At 53.1% G+C, this 23,511-nt stretch overlaps 1 protein-coding gene across 19 annotated transcripts in view; it reads right to left on the reverse strand.

The window, feature by feature from the left end:
* ARSG (arylsulfatase G) overlaps positions 1-23,511 on the reverse strand; it is a 146,846-nt gene that overhangs the window by 38,181 nt on the left and 85,154 nt on the right. For 18 of the 19 annotated variants that reach the window (XM_032617943.1, XM_032617935.1, XM_032617924.1 and 15 more), the window contains 4 exons: positions 18,194-18,390; positions 16,669-16,749; positions 7,249-7,357; positions 479-599 (listed from right to left, as the gene is read on the reverse strand). In XM_032617943.1, coding sequence (XP_032473834.1) covers positions 479-599; positions 7,249-7,357; positions 16,669-16,749; positions 18,194-18,390 — 508 coding nt within the window. The remainder of the gene's footprint in view (positions 1-478; positions 600-7,248; positions 7,358-16,668; positions 16,750-18,193; positions 18,391-23,511) is intronic. The other variant, XM_032617934.1, reaches the window with a different exon arrangement.

Below are 23,511 nucleotides of genomic sequence, written 5' to 3' on the forward strand. Positions count from 1 at the left end.
GGACGCCAGACCCTGTGTTAGGTGTTCTGAGAATTCCATGGTGAGCTCCCTGGCCTTGGGAAGCTTCCGTTCTGGCCGGGGAACCCCACGATACACAACTCACAGACACAGGTCATGCACCCCATCCCCCCAAAGTGTGCCGCGTGCCTAGGGCATGTCAGAAAATGAAATGATGGTGAGGGGAAAAGTCATTCGGTACAGGGAATCGGCCCCAGTGCACGCCCACCCTACACCAAAACTGCTGCACAGAAGTCCGGACTGAGGAACTGGACTGACTCAGGAGGAAGAGGGGGAGAGGAAGGACAGGTTCATCTCAGAGGAATCACGCCTCGGCGGCTGACAGACTGGATCTCCAGGGGCCACTTGCAGGCGCCTTCTGACGATGGGTCTGTTCGCGCAGAGGCAGCCAGGCCCCGATGAGGGGCAGGGGTCCCACCTCTGGAGAAGCCCAGGTGGGACACGTACCACCTCCACTTACCCTGTGCCCAGCCTGCGCCCTGCCGAACAGCACCTCCGAGGCATCCAGACCGTCAAAGTGTCGGCCTTGCGGCAGGCTGGCCCCAGCCAGGGCCACCACGGTGGGGAAGATGTCCAGCACGCTGCGGGAAGATCAAGACAGTGTTGGCCCCAGCTGTCCCCAGGCTCTCTCCCTGGCCGTGCTGGGGTCAAGAGCCGCCCAGCCCAGCCCAGACCGAGCCCCGGCAGCCTCCCATACAGCCCGCCCCCTCTGCCTCCTGTCCTGCCTTCAAGCCCCACCCGGATTTCCTACAGGAGCAGCACCCAGGCTCTGCAGCCAGGTGTTGCCTGGGCTCAAATCTCAGCTCGGCCATCTACCTGTCTAGCCCTCAGTTTTCTGTTCTCTAAAATGGGCATGACAGGGGACTTCCCTGGCGGTCCAGTGGTTAGGACTCCGCACTTCCACTACAGGGGGCACGGGTTCAATCCCTGGTCAGGGAGCTAAGATCCAGCAAGCCTCGCAGTGTGGCCAAAAAACTGAAAATAAAATGGGCGTGATAGTAACAGTACCTGCCTCACTGGGTGGCAGTGTGGATGAAAGACGCAGGTGGTGCACGTAGAGGGCCTGGCACTCAGAGTGCTCGCCGGATGTCTGTTATAGTCACTCACAGGGATACCCCTGCAGACCTACCGAAGGACTAGGGGGCGCTAATAAAAAGGAATGAAATAGTGCCATTTGCAGAGACATGGATGGACCTAGAGACTGTCATACAGAATGAAGTAAGTCAGAAAGAGAAAAACAAATGTCGTACAATACTGCTTACATGTGGAATCTAGAAAAATGGTACAGATGAACTTATCGGCAAAGCAGAAATAAAGTCACAGATGTAGAGGACAAACTTATGGTTACCGAGGGGGGAAAGGGGGGGGGTGGGACGAAATGGGAGAGTGAGACTGACATATACACGCTACTACGTATAAAACAGGTGACTAACGAGAACCTGCCGTAGAGCACAGGGGACTCTACTCAGTGCTCTGTGGTGACCTGAATGCGAAAAAAATCTAAAAAGGAGTGGATATATGTATATGTATAATTGATTCACTTTGCTGTACACCTGAAACTGACACATTGTAAATCAACTCTACTCCAATATAAAATTCATTTAAAAATAAAAGTTAAAAAAAAAGAAGAACCAAGGGGCTCTACCTGTCACCACCTAGGCCACCGCCACCCGCTGAGAGGGAACAGTGTGTGACAGGTGTCTGCAAGAGAACATTTACTTCATTTTTCCCACCCTGGGTCTCCGTGTCGCAAATAGCTAGTCTTTGTCTAGAATGCCGTCATGTGTGACACGTTCCATCCGCTTTCATTTAGCTCTGTTATTCCTGTTACAAAATAGTCAGTGTTCAGGGTGGGAAAATAGGATGACATCCAGAAATACGAAGAAGCAGCACACACACAGCCCCCCGCCCGAAGGCAGCCACTGTGAACACGCTGGTGGATTTTGTGAACTTGATTTTCTTTGAAGTCACGTGGTACCACTTCCCTCTGCTCTAGGGCACATCTCCCTCCAGCCTGCTGTGCTCAGGTCAGACAAAAACTCTTCGGCAAGAACAGAGCTGTTTATCTGAGGGCCAGGCTAACGGAGAGTCGGTGGGACTCGACAGAACCGGAGGGCCAGGCCCGCATGAGGCTGGACATCTCGGGAAAGGGGGTCCACCTGAGGCTGGGCTCATGGGGAGGCCTCCAGGCCCCACCTGCTGCTTCCCCAGCCCAGAGTCCCGGAGCGGAGGCTCTCCCCCCAAGATGGGCCGCGGAAGGGAACTGCCGCGTGCCCGCCTCCCCTTCCCCTCTGCTCCAGGGCTCTGTCCACAGCCCCAAGCAGGATCTCTCTCTCGACTACGGTACAGAGCGTCTCTGGTCTGCCTCTGGCTTCCACAGTTCACAGAGCCGGTGGCTTATCTCTCGCAATGCACGCTCCAGGAGCTGGCACCCCACGTGCATGCAAGTGCAAGAAGTGCACAGTAAGCCCTTGCGGAGTACAGAACGGTCCAGAAACCTGTCCAGAGTCCAAGGTCCCTGCCAGAAATCAGGCAGCCCGGAGGACTGCAGTGCAGGCTGAAGAGGCCGGGGTGGCCGGCGCTGCTGTTTGGAGTTTTCTCTCCGTTGCACCCGTAAGAGAGGCGTGCCTCCCAGAGGAGTCAGGTCAGTGGCAGAAGAACAGGCTCTGCCTTAGATTGGGGGTGTGCGGTACATTTTCTTTTCCCGTCTTATTCCCCCCTCCGTCGTCGTGAGGCTTAGCATCCTCATTATACGGCACAGAGTCTAATGTTCATGGAGTCCTAGTGTCTCAGAATCGGGCAGGAACCTCCAGAGCACAGAGGAAAGCTCGGGTCCGCGACAAAAGCTTCTGCATCTCCAGGACTTGCCAGTCCAAGCTCAGGCTACCAAAGAGTCCTTCCTTACGTAAAGGAGGAAAACAAGCCCCCGAGGGGAGCCCTGGAGGAGGGAGATCCTCCCGGGACACAGAGCCCCAGACCCTGGGCCCCTGCGTGAACTTGGAGAAAGCATCAGTCCTGCAAAGGCTACCAAAGGGACCCCGCTACTCCAACGCCTCCCTAAGGAATTGGTCCCGGGAGTCTTGGAAACCTTGGGGAAAGAGACCAAAAAACCCCAAACCTAATTTTCAAATTTCCACAGTTCATTCTAATACCTGGGAAGGCGCATTCCGACTTTCATGGAACCTCAGTCCGTTTGCCTTTGTGGTTCCTTATTCCATATAAAATACTCAAAATTATATTTTACAATTCTGTTGACATAAAGATTATATAAATATATAAAGAGGAGATACTAAGCCATTTTTCTTCAACCTAAAAGTTTTTGTTTTCTCTTCTGGTTTCAAAGAAAATGAAAAGGTCGTGTGCCCCCAGCACTGCGCCTCCAGCCCCGATGGGCAAATCGGCCTTGGGTTCTGGAGGCCTGGGTTACGAGACGGGCTGTCGAGAGCCTGCTCGCGGACGGACAGGCACGGCAACCCAGAAGAGAGCCACCTGAGTGGGTCGGCTCCAGGGGGCACACACTGCAGGTTCTGTTGCCCATGTGAGAAGATCTTCTTCATGCGGCTTCAGCCAGCCCAAGGCGCTGAAGACTGTTCAGAGAAAGTGTGCATATTTGTGTTTTTATCCGAGGAATTGCCAACAGAACCTGCGTGTGACAGCGACTGGGCAATTGCGAGGAGGATACGGGGAGCTGCAGGGCTGCGGGGGGCTGGCCTGGATCTCAGGGCACGTGTCGATGGCACTGGGGCGCTTGCTGGGGTGCCGGGGGTGGAAGGGAGGCTGTTTCCTAGAAGCGCGGACATTACATCTGGGAAGTGGCCGGTGTGATCTGAAGACGGGAAGTGAGAAGGGCCAGGGCTGCTGGAGTGTAGGCTGGGGTGCGTGGGCCTGGACTCCGGGCCTAGAGCAAGCGAGAGGAGAGCAGAACCCCTCCAGAGCGTGGAAGAGTGGGAACGCTCCTGGATGTGGCGAGCGAGCTCTCTGGCCTCTGGCTGTAAGTTCCTTCCTGCGGGAAACTCACTCGCATTACCTCTGGGGAAAGCTAGGTGCCCACTCCTTCCTGGCCTAAGTCCCTCGGTGGAGACTGGAGAGGCTGCAGGTCCCCCTTGGAGACCAGCAGGGGCCGGCAGCAACTCTGCAGGGAGCATGGGGGGCCCACAGCACCAGAAGACCCGACACCGCAGCGCGCACGTCCGTTACACAGCAGAGCGCCGCAGCAGTGCGGGTGAGGGAGGGTCCGCTGCCCATCCCCCCCCCCCATAACCCACTGCCAGATACGGGAAGCAGTGGGGGGCAGGCCTTGAAAGCAGATGCGTGGCTGGGCCTTGCCCGGGGGGCGGTGACACCCAACCCACAGGACACCGACGTGAGCATCACCTCTTTGCAGATCCTACTTCCGGGACTCAGTTCTGTGCCTCAAGACAGCCCAGAACCAGCCGAATCCCCCTGCACATAACTGCCTGCCTTTGGGATATGGGAAGACAGCCTCGGGGTCCCCCAGCGGGTCATCCGCTCTCCGGGCGAAACAGACCTTTAGCTGTTTTTCAGATGAGATTATTGCAAGTCCTCCCCTCCCCTTCTAGTCGCTGTAGGCTTGCCCCAAGAATCTCCAAGAGAGCGTTCCTCTGTTCTGAACAGATATGGGGGCCTCCCAGCTCAGATGCAGAGCAGACACTCCCCCCCACCGCCGCTTTTTGTACATGACCAAGAGAAATCACTTGAGAGCTGTGATTCTCAACCAACATGCGTCTGTCCTCCCCAGGGGACACTTGGAGCCGCCCGGGGACATTCTGGTTGTCACAACTGGGGCTGGGGAAGCCATGGGCATCCAGTGGGTGGAGGCCAGGGGTGCTAGCAAACATCCTTAAACGCCCAGGACACGCTCCACCCCAAAGAACGGTCCAGCCCAAAATGTCAGCAGTGCCAAGGTTGAGATACCCCGCTTTAGAGTTTTAGGATCAAATCACCAGGCCCTTTTCAGACGTGCTGCCCTCCCGAAGGGAGGTCAGCTCCTCAACAACAGAAGCCTTCTGTCCGACGTGCCCGTTCTTACAGTCCCTGGAGCCATGCTTGACCCATAACTGGACCCAACAATTCATCTCCGTTGAATAAATGAATTTCCCCCATTCTGCAGTTGTGTCACTGGGCTTTGGGGTCAGGGCATCTGTAAGCCCTTTCTTTTGATCTTATCACGTCAGCTCGGTGCACACCTGATGATTAACACACCAGTTACGTCTAAAGGTAACCAATAGGCTTAGCGTGGACCCTTCTCCCCGAGCCCCTAACACACCTTTTTCTACTTTTTCCGTATTCACGTGAGTGTATCAACTTGTCTACTCTCTGGTGTCCGTGATTCCTTAGGCACTGGGCCTTGGTTTAAGGGATCCTGGCCTCAGCTCAGAGTGGCTGAAGGGAGTTATCTCTGATCTGGAAGGAGATGTATATCCTCTGGGGAAGAAAGTAGGAGACTAAGTGATAGAAGAGGTGATTAAGTACCTAATACGTGGGAGTGTCTGGCTGGGCTTCCAAGAACATGAAGCATAAGAGCCTCAGTTTCTTGAATACGCGTCGTACCACCCTTCCCCCGAGGGCCAACCCGGAGGGAGTCCTGGCAGTCAGGGCGCTCCACCCAAGTTTGCTCTCCATGGATTCACGTGAGAAAATGGCAAGAGGATGAACCGTACGGAGACAGACCGTCCTGCTGCAATCAGGACTAATTTAACACCAAAAACATCCTAAGAGGGGCTGACCCGCTGCATCGGTAGAGTGTCCCGGGAAAATTCCCAGCAAATGTTACCTCGTACCAAGGCTGGCTTCCTTTGGACACTCACCAAAGTATCCCCTGAGTCAGCTGGCACCTCTGAAGCCCGGAATTGTCAGCAAAATGACGCAATTTTATCACGGAGCCGTAGCTGACTGAAGGTGAGAACGCCATTCTCAACTGAGAAGCACGAGCTTGGTTTCCGGTGACGTCACTTGAGAGACGGCACGTCCAGCCCAGCCCGTGAACCCTTGGCCTGACTGCAGCAAGTTGGGCCCATAAAAAGCAGCCCGCCTGGCCCTCTTCCCGGCCAGCCTGACATCACAGGCTCCAGCCGGAGCTGTTGTTGTCACGCCTGCCGGCAGCACCCCGCCCCCATCCCCACCCCCGATTGTACGGGGCTGACCGGGAGTTCTCGGGGGCCCAGAGGCTGCCAGGGACAGTGCCTACTCACCCCCGACTTCGGCTGTCACCTATGTTCACCCTTCCTTTCCCCCCGGGGTTCAGTCTCCCCGCCTCCTCTCCATCACCTCCCCTCTGGGATGCTAGAGGAAACCAGTGAAGCCTGCTTTCCTCTACTGGGCTGTGTTCCCTAGGCCAGAACCCACTTGGTTAACGGTGAAGGACCTTTGGAAACAGGAAATTAGTCTTTAACCAGAATAAGGCCTCTGAGCCTGTGAGCAAGCACCTGTATCTACGGAGGGCCCCTCGTCCATGGATTCAGGGCAGAAGCACGCAGAGGACGGGCCCTCTGGGTGAGTGAGAAGCCCTCGTCATAAGTCACGGCTGCAGAGCTGCGTCGTGTTGCTTTCGGGATGGCACACCACAGCCAAGTTCTGTGCCGAGGAGATGGCCTCCTGGGCCTGCCTTCATAAGGAGATCAGAGTAATCGTGAGATGTGCTCACGTTTACAATCGTCCTTCCTTGTAGAAGCTTCTTTGCCAGAGGTAGGAAGAAGATTCTCACCCAAGGATTCATCCTTTCCTTCCCAGCCCGGTGGATCCAGCTTCCTTCTCCCTCCCCTCGGGGGCACGTCAACATCTAGACCCCTTTCTTGCGCCATCTGATGACCAATGACATGCTTGACGGAGCCATCCTCAGGACACCTGCCCTACCCCCAGAGAAGGGATCCTTCGGGCCCAATAGACCCGCTCCCGCACCCCCATCAGCTTGGCCCAGGCCACAAGTGGTGAGGACGCCCCTGGCCTTTTTGCAGCCACTGTCTCCTCAGTGCACAGCAGCACGACCCAGCACTGACGGCCACCCAGTGCCCTCTTCCCAGAGACAGCCCCCCAGAGGACGGCTTGAAAAGTGTCCCACTGCACTGTTGCTCCAGGCAGCTCCTCGCTGCTACAGTCTGAGCTCGGGAAGTATCTGGGGACACCTGGCCAGGGCAGGTGATGTGTGAGGTCTCTAGTCACGCAAGCATCCATGACTTTTTCCTACATCTCAAGGTAATTTGGGTCTCGTACCTTAGCAAAGCAGTGCTGGTGACGTTGACGGGGACCCTGCTGGGCCAGTAAGCCAGAGCTGGGACACGGTGTCCTCCTTCCCAGGTGGTCTGCTTGGCTGGACTTCCCCCTGTGAGAAGAGGGGAGACAGTTGGTTCTCTGGGAAAACAGTCCTTCTCCACGGGGACTCTCTAAGAGCTTCTGATAATTCCAACAGAGGAATGACTTCCTTTAGCAACGAGCTATTCTGATTCACGTAGCAAATCTCTTTCAATACGTTCTTTTATTTTACCGGATTCAACACGCGTAACTAGCTGTGTCCGTCCCTCTCTAGGGAATCACGTCACTTAATTTCTTCATGCCACTTTGGCCACTTCAGACCGTCTGGCTTGTTTACGGACCGGCATCAGTCCTGTGCACCCGAGACATAGTAGGCACTCAACAACTATCTGTGGAATAAATGAGTGAATGTGTCTCCTGCAGATCGCGTTTAGGATGCAAACATAAAACTATTTGAAATGAGATAAAGGCGGAAATTCCCACAGTTATTTGATCCGCCCAACAACCGATCACTCTGCTTTCCTTTTTTGTTTTCCTTTTTTTTTTTTTTTTTGAATGAATGAGCTCTTCCGATGTTGTGGTAGCTCCGACCTCCTGCCTCTCAGGGGGCGGTAAGAACAATCTACGAATTTCCACTGGGTAATTAAAGGAATTATTTTTGTAACCACCAAGTCAGAAGTGACCACCAGTGTAACGATGACCAGCAGGCTGGAAGGGATGAGGTCATGCTTTATGGAAACATCCTGAGTACGTGTTGCGTTGAATTAACCATGACCATGCCCATCCCTCCCACACACACCCCGACCTCATCCCAGCTGAGCCAGGAATTCCGCACGGTTAGCGTGTAGAGAGCCTTTCCAAGGCAAACGCTGTGTGTGTCTCACACATACCATGGTCATGCAACATCCTTATGTTTGGCTGGCGGAAACAACGATGGGGAGGGAGGGGGCGAGAAGACCAAGGCTGCCGCAGCAAACGGAAACTTTGATGTCCCTGGCCCAGCACGTGACACCAGAAATGCTCGGCATTCTTGGAATTTTCTCATAACCAGCTTTGGAGTCCCCCCAAGGGTTGAAGTCAGAAACGATACACAAAACAACTCGTGTCTATGGACCGTTTATGTTTAGGGGTGGGGCTCTCGGAACCAAGTGGAGTTGTGGGGGGTGCCGAACGGGAAACTCTCTGACTTGGCCCAAGATGTCTCACATACCTTCCTCCGGTCCAGAGCCACGCCGGCCGTAAATACCTAGAGCCCACTCCCAATTATTCACGCATATGGAACAGAGACTCCAGAGCTACAGCGAGCATAAATCGCACTCCCCCGTGGCCTTGGAATGCATGACTTACGCTTCAGCTGAAAGCGGGGAGGGAGCATCTAACACTGCATGTGCGGGAGCTCTGCAGATAATCCCCACCACCACCCACGAGGGGCGTTTCTATGGAAGCTTGGGGAATAGGTGGGTGAAAATATGGAGCCCATTTATTTGCAAGTCCACGGAGCACAAAATTCAGACGAACTTGCTTAGCCTTTGAGGCCAGATGCTAAGGAAAAGCGAAGGGTTCAATTCGAAGAAACAAGCCAATGGTTCTGAGGGTCGACCAGAAGGCCCAAGCTGGGGGCTGGCACTGTGCTAGGGCTACAGGTGGCAGAGTGCAGAGTCGGCACCAGGATTGCGTTTCCGCCTCCAGGGTGTTTCCAGAAGGGTACACTGGCCCCTGATTAATAAATCTGCTAATTGGTCTTCACCACTAGGGGTTCTGCTCATTTGCCATAATCTTTTTGTACCGTTCTTTTTTCAGACGATTAACTTTCCTAATTCGTTTTCAGAGAAAAATATGTCAATGCGTTTGCCTTATTTCAGCAGAGAGTTGAAAGCTGGAGAGGTTAGAAGGAATTCGGCCGGTTATAAAACATGTATACGTCAACAGAGTGGACAGTGCCCTGCAGAGAATCAGGAACTGGGACAAAGAGAGGAAAATGCTGGCTGAGAGAAGCGGCTCGGTGTGGACACTTGGGGTGCGGAGAGCAACCCCTCCTCTGTGTTGTCAACACTGGCCAGCTGGCACCTGGCTGTACCTTGGGCTCTGGCTTTACCAGAAAGACACAATTATATATTCCAGCCATGCCCACAAGGCTTGTACTCAAAAGAGTCCAGAGTGTGGGTAAGCAATTATAAAAAATATATCCCCCAGAGCGTGGACCTTCTCACTCCCTCTCACTCCAAATTCCAGGATCTCACGGGCACTGCTAGGGGTGGGCCAACTTTAAAAGATCCGCCCAGCATTCCCTGTGGGTCCCCAGGGTTGATGCCTGATAACCAAGCCTCTATTATCAGAAACGTCTAACAGTGTGTGCTGTGGCTTATCTGCCAGCACACACTGAAGCCCACAGCAGCTGGCCCTGGTCCCCTGATGTTCTCCAGTGATACCTGCTCCTACCGATGGAAACTCATCCTCCGTTAACCACAGTAGTAACAGTAACAATAATTTCTCCTATTGGTTGAGCCCTTCCTAAGCACCAAGCTAAGTGCACCTACCTATAATGCTAAGTGCTTCCCGGCATCATCTCCCTTAATCCTCAGGACAACTTTGTGAGCTAAGCCCTGTAATCCTCATTCTTCAGATGAGGAGGTTGAGGCTCAGAGAGGTTAAGTAATTTGCCCAAGGTCACACAGCAAAGAAACACTAGAGTCAGGATTTGAATCCAAGTCTAACCACACAGCCAGTACCCTCAGCCATTAAACCTTCTAGGACTTTTTAGGACAGTGGTTCCCATCCCCGAATGCATATTCGAATCACTAGCTTTTAAGAAATACCCACAGCCAAAGTCCCTTTCCCAGAGAATTGTGATTTAAATTGGCCGGGGGTGGGGCCTGGATACCAGTATCTTGTAAAGTTCTCCTGGTGAGTTAATGTAGAGCGCGCCCGTTCCAGGCCGAGGGTGAAGAGAGCAAGGAACAGAGTCAGAAAGTGGACACGATGCATCTTGAAACTAATTGTAGCTTATGTGCTTTTTAATGACAGGCTTTATGCGGCCCACAGCTTTATAACTTTACACCACCGGAGCGTGAATGTGACCCTACGTGTTATAGTGAGTGAGAACAATAGCTAAGTCCACAAAGTCAAACAGGCACTTTTTAATTTCAAAAGCTACTCGTTAGTTGAGAGCAACCTTCATACTTTGATCAGAGGCCCTGGCACATCAAAAGGGTCCATTGCGTTTGGCTTTCTGTTGAGAAACGCAAGTCTGATGGTCATGAAAACGCATTTCAGCGCACTTGCGGTTAGTTATGACTCTAATTAAGGCAGAACCTCTTACTTAAAGCAATAAATATTTAGCCTCAGCAACCAAAATATAAACAGAACGATGATTCATGGAACTGCTTTTGCTCGCTCTCCCCTGGCTACGGAAGAAAACGCCACTGCACGATGCAGGGAGAAAAGGGCAGCCGAGGAAGGCTCACCACGACCTACGCTTGGAACAGGGTCCTTCCCAGAAAGGACCCAAATGCGATGCCTGCCTGAGTCAGAAAGGCAGTGTGGCTAATACAGAGGTTGGCAAACTTCTCAGTACATGGAGCCGCCAGAAGGACACCCAGAGATGCTGATTTAGGAAGTCTGGGGTGGGGTCTGATTCCAAGTCATCCTGACACCAGTCTCTGAGGACCAGAAGTTGAGAAGTGTTAGTAAGGTAAATGGGAGGACGCCTTCCCAATTCTCAGTGTCACTGCACGTCCATCTCCTCAGCCGTGAAGGGGGAAATGACTGTACTGATCTCACGGGATGGTGGAAAAGTTACGCAAGATAATGTATATAAAGTTCCAAGCCAGGTCCTCTGGCGTAGTGCCTGCCACGGAAGCGCCCACTAAATGCCATCCAAAGAAACCCCTAGCAAAACAGAAACAAAACAAAATCACCTACAGATAGAAGACAGCAGAAGCTGCAACCCGGCAAAGCACACACTGAATTCAGCCCCCTGACAGTTTGGTTTGGCACAAATCGTATTTCTTTTTAAACTAAATTTGAATGTCGTTAGAGCCCTCGATCTGATTTACCGAGTCCCTAATGCTGGCCACAACGGACACAAACAAACAGTTGTTCGTTTATACTACCTGCCTGGCCCCTCAAGGCATTTACATTTGTGACTCGGATGGAACACGCGTGTTCTGAGGAGCACACGTTCTATAACCTTCTAAAGAAGCAGGCTTCGTTTCTAAATATAAACACATGCCTCTGCCAAGGCTGCCCGGAGCGCACACACTAGTTTTCTAGAAACACAGGGCAGCCAGGCCTCTGTTGGGGCGAGGGACCCTGGCTGCCCTGGGACGGCCGTGAGTGTGGGCATGGGGACTTCCAAGCCCGGCAGGGGACATCATTTGACTTCCACTGGGTCCCCAGTAGCTGGCCCTGCCCTCAGCCGGGGCCAAGAGCCCCTCCCTTGCCCCTCACTCCCTCCCCCAGTCCCCCCCAACCCCGACCCCTCTCTGTCCCACCCCCTGCCCCAAATGGACAGAAGGCCCAGGATGTAGAGCACGCTTCCCAGTGGGAAAGGTTATGTAACCACCTGATAGCATCAAGTTACAACCAAGGTCTCCTAGAAGCCAAGGATGCCAAGTTCAACAGCATGTTTCCTCATCACCAGGGGGGGAGGAAGGAACAGTTCTGCTCTTCAAATAAAACAAGAAAAGATTTTCCAGACAGAGGAGCCGTCAGTTAGGGCACAAACAAGGTGTTGGTTCTGTCCCGGAGAGGAAATAGGTCTGGAGCAGGGAAGGGAGGCCGGCGGCTGGGAACCAGGGGGGCCGCGGGCTAGGGGTCGGCAGCGGCCCTGCTGTGCCCCCTGGCCCCTGGTTCGGTCTCTCCTCACCCCTACAGGACGCAGGCCAAGCCCGGTGGAGCACCCTCACTCCAGCACGGGATGAAGGGATGACTGCAGGAGACGCTGCCTCACCCATCAGCTGAGCAGAGCGGCTCAGCCAGGAGGGGGGGTGGGGGGCGGCCCGGGGGCCCTGGGAACAGGGGAGGCAGCGTGTGGTCTGATGCGCTGGGCCAGCTGCGGGGAGAAAGCAGCAGGGCTCTGGGCACTGTTTGTCCTGCTCCATCGCGAAAACACTGACTGTCTTCTCTCTTTCACCAGCTCCCGAGGCTGGCCCCGTTTACAGCAGGATACACAGGCCTCCCGCTGACAAGGAACCTGCTCGAAGAAGAGCAGGCGGTCCAGAGGGACCCCCAGCCCCTCCCCCATGACCCGAGTCCCCTGGCCATGGCCCTTCCACCCAGGGCTCTGCCCGCCTTCCCAGAGCCCCCCGCAGTGGCCTGGGCAGTGAGGAGAGGTTGACGGGAAGCCAGTTTGGAGACTGAGGAAGGGGAAGTGTTTACCCCCCGCAAAGTGCGTCTTCAGGATCTCCTGGGAAAAGAACAAGGTAACCAGGTCCAGTCCCACCACGGATTCAGGTGCTGTGTCCCACAGATATCACATCCAGACCAGCGTTTGTGCAAGGCCCTGCCCCCCACAGAGGGTGTCGTCTCGACATGAAGGAAGTCCAGCCTCAGAGCAGTTTTCCAAACCACAGGCCCAGAACTCCTGGGAAGTGCTCCTCATGTCGCTTAAGGTGCCCGTGGGCTTCAGCAGGAAAATCCTTCTCGGGTTATTTCTTCCAATTATTCTCTTTGTGGGAACCCTCCCCCCACCCCGAGTTTGTTTCGGCTGGGAGTGAAGAGATGGAGTTGTATGGGGGTAGTAAAGGCCAGGCACCTCCCAGCCAGCGTCCCAGTTGGCCCTGCACCGTCCCGCGAGGCGGGTCTCCACTGCCCTTACTGAGGAGGACGCAGGGCTGGAAGGGGCCGCCGGGCACCAGGTCCTGAGCTGAGTCGAGAATCACGCTTCCAAAGCCCTCTCTCCATCTCTCCACTCTGCCTCCCATAGATTTAGAAAGACTCAGACTGTCACAGGGGCTAGTGAGGTTCTCTCTGACAACCATGGAGGGGGCAGAGAAGTAAGACAGGACGTTGCAGACAGCTGGGCAGTCAGTCGGGTATAACAGGGCGTGAGGATAGTGAAAACGTGGGTTGAGGAATGAGCCGGGTGGTGGTCAGAGCGTGTGGCCCCTCAGTCGATGGCCGGCCCCAGGGAAGCCCTCTGCCGCGCTCAGCCTCAGATCCCTCTTTGGCCAACAAGATAGTTGGAGTAGGGCTCGCTGGGGCCTCCCTGGCTGTTTGAACGCGGGGGTTCCTGTCACTCGCTCCCCTTTATTTATCATCTTTGACTCAGCAGAGACGTCTATATAGACATGCGCCACGTGTTCTTTATCCATTCATCTATACATGGACACTTAGGTCACCTCCATATCTTGGCTATTGTGAATAATGCTGCAATGAGCATAGGGGTGCGTGGATCTTTTGGAATTCCTGTTTTCATTTTCTTCAGATAAACAGTGGGATTGCGTGGTAGCGCTACTTTTAATTTTTGGAGGACCGCGCATACCGTTTCCCACAGTGGCTGCACCAACTTGCACTCCTTTTTGTCCACGCCTTCCCCAACTTTGCTTCGGATTCAGTAGGTCTGGGGTGAGGCCCTAGAATCTGCATTGCTAACAAGTTCTCAGGTGGTACTGATGCCGCTGGTCCTGGGACCTCACCTGATAACCCACTGGTCTAGATCTGACAGTTCTAGACTCGAAGGGCGCTAGATGTGGATATCCCAAATCGCTGGCTCTCAGAGTGGTCCCTGGACCAGCTGTATCAGCATCACCTAGGAGCTTGTTAGAAATGCAACATCTCCATCACCAACCCAGACCGACTGGGTGCAGGATCCCCAGGGGACCATCTACACGTTAAAGTCTGAGAAACGCTGCTCTAGACCGTCATTCTTTAAAGCCGGGGCTTTGTTGATCTTTGTGTCCCCAGCACTGAGCACAGTTCCTGGCACATAGTAGGTGCTCAACAAGTAGAAGGAAAGGAGGATACGCCCTGCTGATACATGTGTTTCTCATAAAGTTCTTCCCTCAAAGAATGGGCTACAGTCCACACCCGTAAACTGGTTCACTATTTTAAAACTGCCTCCTAAGGGGGAGAAGAGAAAAAAAGATAAGGCAGGTCCTCAGATAGGAGATCAGGGGTCGTCTTCTTAGGAAACAGAAAGATCCCCACAGAAGGGCCACTTACGGACAGATTTTTATCCCCTCAACCTTGGTCTCTGTGCCTTTAGGGCTTTTACTCTTGAGAGTAAAAATGATTCCAGGCTCTTCTAACTGAGCATTGAAGACGGCAGCCTGGCCCGAGGGTGCCCCAGGCTTTTCTAACTGAGCACTGAAGACGGCAGCCTGGCCCGAGGGTGCCCCAGGCTCTTCTAACTGAGCACTGAAGACGGCAGCCTGGCCCGAGGGTGCCCCAGGCTCTTCTAACTGAGCATTGAAGACGGCAGCCTGGCCCGAGGGTGCCCCAGGCTCTTCTAACTGAGCATTGAAGACGGCAGCCTGGCCCGAGGGTGCCCCAGGCTCTTCTAACTGAGCATTGAAGACGGCAGCCTGGCCCGAGGGTGCCCCAGGCTCTTCTAACTGAGCATTGAAGACGGCAGCCTGGCCCGAGGGTGCCCCAGGTACAGAGAGGAGGAATTATCATCAGCGAATGCAGAAGAACCACCCCCAGTTGGCACCATATTTCTCTAGGCTGTGGCTGCAGCTACCGGACACATTTCCACCCCTTGTGGTCCTAGCATCTTTTCCTGGTCCAGCTCTCCAGGAACCAGAACTAAATCACAGCGCTCTTGAACGAACTGGATGGGCCAAAGAGATCCACGCACAGAGGAACGCCACCGCCCAGAGGGATGAAGTGGTCTGGTCACTGGGCAGCACCCAGTTTCCCTGACTTCCACCACACATGTCCACGCACGAGATGTGGTCACAGCTCAGCAGCCACTCACCTGTAAAGTTCTCAAGGGATCTGATCCAAGGGACGCCAGGGTAAAGCACTTCCTTCTCACAGCTAGCCGTGGGACACACGAAAATTCTAGCTTCTAGGTAACTACGACTACCCTGCCAGACTCATCTGAAAGGGAATTCGTGTCTCTCCGACTTGGACACAGCTGGGGCCGCAGGTCAGAAGCCAGCCCCAGGGCGTAATCTTGCCAAGTCCACCTCTGCACCCCTCGGATACAAGCACCTTCTGAAATTTTTATTTTAATTTTTTCATTAAAAAAATTAATTAAAACAATTTTTCTAATTGGTAAGAAAAAAAAAAAAAGTGGGAATAACTACACTTAAACCCTTCCTCCCCTACCCAGAGGTAATCACTGCTAATCTTTTGTTATCAATACCTTTTGTTGCCTCTCTCAAGATTTTTCCGAGAATACATGCACTTAGTTTTATACAATAAAACCATACTTTACATGTGGTTTTGTGACCTGCTTTACTCACTGAAAAGTATTTAATGTAAGTGTTTCCAGGTCAATCATATGCGCCATTTTCAGTGGTTCCTTAGTGTTTCTTTAAATGCACGTATCATAATTTCTTTGCGCACTCCTCTCTTGCCGGACACTTGGGTTACGTCTATTTTTCTCAAGAAAAACCCACTGCAACGAGCATTCTTTTACACACAACATGGTGCACTTGGCTTATTATTTCCTGAAGACAAATTCTTTAAAAGAGGAATTAATGCATCGCCCAGCATGCACATTTTTCAAGACTTTGGTCCATACTGCCGAATTGTCCCCAGCAGGACTGCTCTTTCAGAGAGTGAGGTCCTTTTGGGGAAACCTTCCCGGCAGATGGGCGCTGAGCTGGGGGCTGAAGGGCGTTTACATAAAGAGAGGCAGTACGGTGTAGTGGGAAGATCCCCAGCTTTAACTTGGTAGCACGCCTGGCCCCGTCCTCCCAAACTGTGTGACTCTAGGCAAGTTACTTAGCCTCTCTCACTCTTCAGCTGTAAGTGCAGTGATTACTACCTGCCTTTCACTAAGGTTTAGAGCTAATGCATATAGAAACCTTGCACAGTTGTGCACGAAATATTTCTTGAATGAATGAAATGAATTAGTGTTTGGATGGGTGGAGGGATGACTTTTAAAAAAAGAAAGAAAAGAAAGCAAGGAGGAAGATTGAGGACATGAGGGTGAGGGTAGAGGCAAAGCATACTTGCTGGGCTGCCTGTCAGCGGGCCGACGCCCTGGGAGGGAAGGAAAGGGAACCCCCCGGGGTGAACACGCACTTTCTCCACTCCAAATTGTTTCTCTTCCGGGAGCTAGTGGCTGTGAGTAATCTGTCCCTATTTCACAATGATGTCCCAAGACCCAGCTATAAACTGGTCCTCCCAGAGGCCGGATCTCATGCCCCAGCCCAGACTCAGCACCCGCGGGGAGATGCCCCAACCCCAGCTGTGAGCCTCTACCTTGACGAGTTTGCCACGATCCAGTGAAGGGCCCCACGCTCCCTGCCAGCTCACACTTCTGAGCCCACGGGCCATTGTCTCCTAGAAACCAAAAAAAGCAACACGCAGCAGTCAACAGGCTGGAGGATGCTTCTGCCCGGTTCTCTCTCTCTCAGGTCCCACATCCCTGTGCACAGCAGGGGACTGGAAAGAAAAAGGACCCGTGAAAACAAATGCAACCCTACCCTTGAAGGACCTTTTAGAGGGGGCTGCCTCCGATGGGCTTTCCGGAGAGGTGGGCTCTCCTGCCCCGAGCGCGCCCCACGCTGAGGCTTCTGCCTTTGGATCTGGGCTCAGCAATTCCATTGCCACTATCTTCAGCCCAGCAACTTTTTCCTTTCTTTCCTTTTGTTTTTTGTGGGTTTCTTTTGGCCTCACGGCATGTGGAATCTTAGTTCCCCAACCAGGCATAGAACCCGTGCCCCCTGCAGTGGAAGCACGGAGACCTAACCTCTGCAGCACCAGGGAAGTGCCCAGCAACTCTCTCTTGAGCCCCTATGATGCACATATACGTTATCTCCTGATCCCCCAGTGGGCCATGGAATAGATTTCACTGTTAGCTTGATTCTGCCGATGAGGAAGGAGAGGCTTACAGAGGTTAAAGGAACTTTCCCGGCACTCCCCAGGTGGCACAGTGGTTAAAAATCCGCCTGCCAATGCAGGGGACACGGGTTCGAGCCTTGATCCGGGAAGATCCCACATGCCGCGGAGCAACTAAGCCCGTGCGCCACAACTCCTGAGCCTGCGCTCTAAAGCCCGCGAGCCACAACTACCGAGCCCACGAGCCACAACTACTGAAGCCCATGTGCCTAGAGCCCATGCTCTGCAACAAAAGAAGCCACCGCGATGAGAAGCCCATGCAACGAAGAGTAGCCCCCGCTCGCCGCAACTAGAGAAAGTCTGCGGGTAGCAACGAAGACCCAACGCAGCCAAAAATAAATAAATAAATTTATAAAAAATAAATAAAGTAACTTTCCCAAGAGTAGAGATTCAAACCCAAGTGTCCACCACTCTCGCTCCAGACAGGGCCCCGAGACCAGTGATGCCTGTGTGGGCCCTTTAAACAGCTCACTAGTCCAGCGCCACTCAGCCGGAAGATGTGACCTGCTGACCGGTGGCAACCTTTGGGATGGGGGAAGACGGTAAAGAAGCACTCTTGGAATTGCCCGAGGATTACAGAGGTCCACAATGTCAAAGTCACTCATTAACAATTAACAGCAATACCCAGATGGCCCTGATCAACACCCAAGGGGCCGGCAGGATACCCGCTCTCTCTGTGCAAAGCCTTTCCAGGGGCACAGTCCTGGAGGTCCCAACGGACAGGTGCTCGGCACGCAGGCCGACGGACGCGAGCAGGGCCCCCAGTTCAAGGCGAGCCCCCTGCCCAGCTGAAGAGGGTCACTCGCCCAGACTCTGCTCTTGTGTGGGGCGTGTGCGGGGTTATCCATTAGAGCCCAGTGAGGCTGGCTGGGTTTTACTACTTCACCTGTAAACCAAAGGAATGTGTTGTTTTTAGCTGTGAGGTCAACTTTGTCCTTGATCTGGCCCACGAGGCTGTCCATCTCCCGGAGAGCCGCGCTGTACGGCCTTCGACCCCCGGGTTCTGCTGATGGCAGGGTCCTGGACAGGGGCACGTGCATGTGGGCCAGGCCCACGTAGAGCAGGAAGGGTCTTCCGCTGGCACTGAAACGAGAGAGGCCGTGGTGACGCTCCAGAAGGGTCCCGTGGCCTCAGAGAAGAGCCCAGAACCCCTTCCACCCGGTGTGCTCAGGAAGTACACATCCGTCTACAGCCTGCAAAGGCAATGGGGGGATAAAGCTGGTTAAAGACTGAGAGTAGCTGTAATACTCGCCTCTGCCCTTTTAACATTTACCGGGAGCTTATCGAACGAGGCTCACGTTGCCTGAATTCAACCTCATGAAACCCCCAAGTTCCCTTTTCCGGATGAAGCGTCAGAGGCTCAGGGAGACTGAGACTCACCCAAGGCTAGGAAGCGACCAAGTCTGGGTTTGAACTAAGGTCTGGCTGACAGCAGAGCCCTGGCTCTTAGCAGCTTCATTCTAACGTCCAGTGCAAACGTATTTTTAAGTTCCAGCTGCTCTCTCACAGCATCCAGGCCATCGTTTCCATTCCCAGCCTTGGCTCTTTCTAGGAGATGAACGGATGACTGAAACGGACCACGGGGAATTCCAAGGCCATAGCTGGGAACGTCTAGATCAAGGTCCTGGTAGAGGCCAGGCTCCCGGCTGCCCCTACTCTGATCCTGCAGGTTCCCCTGGGAGGCCTCTGCTTCCTGCATGCCCCCCACCTGCATCCCCAGGCCAGGGGCAGGGTCAAGGGCAGCGGCAGGGACCCTCGGGGAGCCCCTTCCCACAGCCCACCCCTGTGGGGGGTCTTTCAGAGGACACAGGGAGGGCACGGGGGGGAACTTCAGGCAAGTCCATAGGCTGGCGACAGAAGTGCGGCTCTTTCACACCAGGCCACCTGGACACTCGACTTTCAAAATGGCCTGAGCGTTCTTGGCTGCCCCCGATTCACACCACCCCACATCAAGCTCTCTGAGTCCCCCAGCCTCAGCTCTGCACCAAACCTCGCCCTGGAGACGCCCCTGCGTCCCAACTCCCAAAGTCCCCTGATTGGGACTCTACTGCCCTCAGCTCTCTTTGAAGGACAGAAGATGCACGTCCCAGACGGGAGCTTCTCCTTCCCCATTCTAGTCCACAACTTCTCTGCAACATTTCACGAGCTGTATCGTCCATGTCCACAAGTCATGGGTGGCTATTCTGATTTCAATTCACGAACATGAAATAAAGCTAAGAATTCAGCGTCTCACATGCTATACCATGGATGAGGCTTGAAGACACGATGCTCAGTGAAATAAGCCAGTCACCAAAGGACAAATATGGCGCGATTCCCCTTATAGGACGTACTTGGAGTGTCTGCTTCATACAGACAGAAAGCAGCGCTGTGGAGGCCCGGGGCTGCAGGGAAGGGAAAACGGGGAACTGGTGTTTAACAGGTACAGAGCTTTCATTTGGGAGGATGAAAAAGTTCTAGAGATGGATAGTGGGGATGGTTGCGGAACAGTATGAATGTACTTAAAACCACAGAACTGTACACTTACAAAGGTAAATTTAAAAAATAGGGAGGGTGGGAAGGGAGGGAGACGCAAGAGGGAAGAGATATGGGGACATAGGTACGTGTATAACTGATTCACTTTGTTATACAGCAGAAACTAACACACCATTGTAAAGCAATTATACTCCAGTAAAGATGTTTAAAAAAAAGTGTTTTTTTAATTGAAGTAGAGTTGATTTACAAAGCTGTGTTAGTTTCAGGTGTACAGAAAAATGACTCAGTTATACATATATATATTGAAAAGGAACATTTTATGCTATGTATAGTTTACATCTATCTATCATCTATCTATTATCTATCTATTATCTATCTGTCTATCTCTCTCTCTCTCTCTCTATGTCTATCTCTTTCTCTATCCGTCCATCTGGTGTCTCAGCTGCCTGAGCCACGTCTCCAATGCTCAGGCCAGTGGCTACCATCCCGGACAGCACAGAGAGAACATGTTCTTCCTTGCAGAGAGCGCTATTGCATGGTGCTGATGTAGGGCGTCTGTTGCCTGATCTGACAAAGATGATCATGTACAGTTGTGTACGTTGTGCACAATTCCGGCATGCGGACATCCTGCTGAGAGAGCGAATGGGAGTTTAATGCCAGCCCACAATCCACTGGCCGAGCTGGGCGCTCTGGCACCGGTCAGCATACACTCAGCGGGGACGCCTTGTCGTAATCTGCAGGTGGATACCACGTGGCAGCAGCATGCTGGATGGAGCTGGCTCAGATTTCAGGAATTTTGCAAGCCAGTTGTTAAACATGGCTGCCATTAAAAATTGAATGAAATCAACTTACCGTTAAATAAATGATATTAAAAACAAAGGTGGGGGGGGAATAAATTGGGAGACCGGGGTTGACATATACACACTACTATATATAAAATAGATAACTAATAAGGACCTACTGTACAGCACAGGGAACTCTGCCCAATACTCTGTAAAAGAATCTATATGGGAAAAGAATCTAAAAAAGAGTGGATATATGTATGTGTATAACTGACTCACTTTACTGTACAACAGAAACTAACACAACATTGTAAATCAACTGGAAAAAAACCCAAAGGTAATAAACTTGCACGATTTATCACATCCTAATTATTCTACCACATTTTACTATTATCTGTGCCCTGCACTTTGTTTTGCGGCCGCTGAATCTGTGCGGTGGGAACACCGTATGATGAGGTGCTACACTGCACATCTCTCCAACCCTACGGTCAGCGACATCTCATCGGTATCTTGAATTCAGCCACGGTGAGAGTATTTACGCCACAGAAATGGGCAAATCAGAGCTTTTTCTCTGAGTGCTGGTTGTTAAACATTTATCAGCTCATAGCTACCTATGGGCTGGGGGCGTGGTCCCATCACCCACCCTCATCCCACCCCCATCATTATCCTGCAAACTCCCACCCATTATCAAAATCCTGTTAGCACCCTGGGCTGTGAAGATGAGGGAAGACGGGCATTGGAGACCCGCATCCGAATCCCTGGAATTTTATTTCGTGGTCGTGTGACCCTGGGCAATTCACTTAACCTCTGTCGTCTCCACAATGGGGACAGCTGTGCCTCCCTGATACAGCTGTGAGTATTTAATGCCATAGTAAGGTTTTCATAAGTGGTACCCTTTTATTAATAAGTATGAATAATACAAGCCTGCAGTAGTAAGCATCCATGGTACCCAGAGGAGCACCTCTCTCCCTGCATCCTGACACCATGCTAGAACTCGTAAAGATGGCATGTTGCAGGAACCGCACAAACTAGCTCCCTGGGGGCATCTATCCCCTGAACCACCCCTGTGCTGAATGGCAAATACAGAGTGGAGGATGGGCAGTTCTCTGGTGGCCTGGTGGTTAGGGTTCTGGGCTTTCACTTCCGTGGCCCGGGTTCAATCCCTGGTTGGGGAACTGAGATCCCACAAGTCACGCGGCCCAGCCAGAAAAAAAAAAAAAAAAAGTGGAGGAGACTTGGTGCTTTAAAAAAAAAAAGGCTTCCCTGGTGGCACAGTGGTTGAGAGTACGCCTGCCGATGCAGGGAACGCGGGTTCGTGCCCCGGTCTGGGAAGATCCCACATGCCAAGGAGCGGCTGGGCCCGTGAGCCATGGCCGCTGAGCCTGCGCGTCCGGAGCCTGTGCTCCACAACGGGAGAGGCCACAGCAGTGAGAGGCCCGAGAACCCGAAAAAAAAAAAAAAAAAAAAAAGGCCAGTTATAAGGCAGTATGATTTCATCTTTATTTAAATATAGATACATGCATGTGTGTGTGCGTGTGTGTGTGTTTATTCACCAGCACAGAAGGAGGCTAGAAGAACATGTTCAGATTTAACAAAAGGGGTTAAGATATCAGAGGAATTAAGACGCTGGAGGGGACATTCCAGCAGAGGGAGGGTGGGGCGTGGTGTGGAGATGCACAAAGATTGAGACCTGGGGAAGCCAAGTCTGGAGAAAATCTCCTGATCTGAAATAGAGAATGGCAAGTGAGGGATGCCCATCTCTCAGGAAATGTCCCCAGTGGGCTCCTGGCAGGAGAGCCAGGCCTGAAGGTGGCGGCAGGGCTGCCCTCGAGCCGGGCTCCCTCGGCTGCCCCTGCAGCGGCCCCCGGGGCTGACCGGTCCAGGAGGCATCGCTGCAATAGCCACTTGCCCCCGCCCCGTCCCAAATCTCACAGTCACCCTCTGGGCCTCAGCGTTACAGAGAACCTTCTGGAATCCAGACTGGACCTGACAGTTCTCAGTTCAGAAGCCCACCGGGGCTCCATGAGCCTGCGGGCAGTGCAAAGCCCTAGCCCGGCATCCGTGGCCTTCCCAGCCTTGCCGTCCTTCCGACGCCGGGGCCACCTCACGTCCTCCTGCGCCTGTTCACTCCTCTCCCGGCAGGACCCTGCCTGGTATCTTGCCTGCAAACACTTAATCCATTAATCCATTAAGATCCCACTCCAAAGCCATCAAGATCCCTCTCTGCTCCCAGCTCATAGGTGGCTTCCTCTTCCCTGGCCCCTTTTGCCCCTCCCTTAGAGAATCGATCAGTATTGACAATGCAGCCTATGCGAAAGCCAGCTTTTGAACACTATCTGTTTCCCCACTAGCCTGGGAGATGCTCGAAAACCGAAACAGATCTAATCCATGTGTGTATTCCCAACACGACACTGGCACACGTTTGGGGCCAGATCAAGCAACTCACTCTTTATTCACTCATTCAATGAATACTTATTAAGGGCTAACCAAGCCCCAGGCACTGCAGAGACAGAAGCAGGATTTCCACCTTCTTGGAGCTTCACATCCAATTGGAAACAGCAGAGGGAAAGATGCAACTAAGAAATGAATCAGGGCTTCCCTGGTGGCACAGTGGTTGAGAGTCCGCCTGCCGATGCAGGGGACACGGGTTCGTGCCCCGGTCTGGGGAGATCCCACATGCCGCAGAGTGGCTGGGCCCGTGAGCCATGGCCGCTGAGCCTGCGCGTCCGGAGCCTGTGCTCCGCAACGGGAGAGGCCACAGCAGTGAGAGGCCCGCGTACCGCAAAAAAAGAAAAAAGAAATGAATCAGATCATTATTACAAATATATAGTAGTAGGGATGATGGAGGAGAAATACAGGGTGCTGTGGAAGAGCATAACAGGGGACCCAAGCTGGGCGGGGGGGAGGGGGAGAGGGGAGACATCTCTGAGACAGTGTGGCCCGAAGGACG

Source organism: Phocoena sinus, chromosome 20 (genome assembly GCF_008692025.1).
Source record: "Phocoena sinus isolate mPhoSin1 chromosome 20, mPhoSin1.pri, whole genome shotgun sequence".
Taxonomy (NCBI): domain Eukaryota; kingdom Metazoa; phylum Chordata; class Mammalia; order Artiodactyla; family Phocoenidae; genus Phocoena; species Phocoena sinus.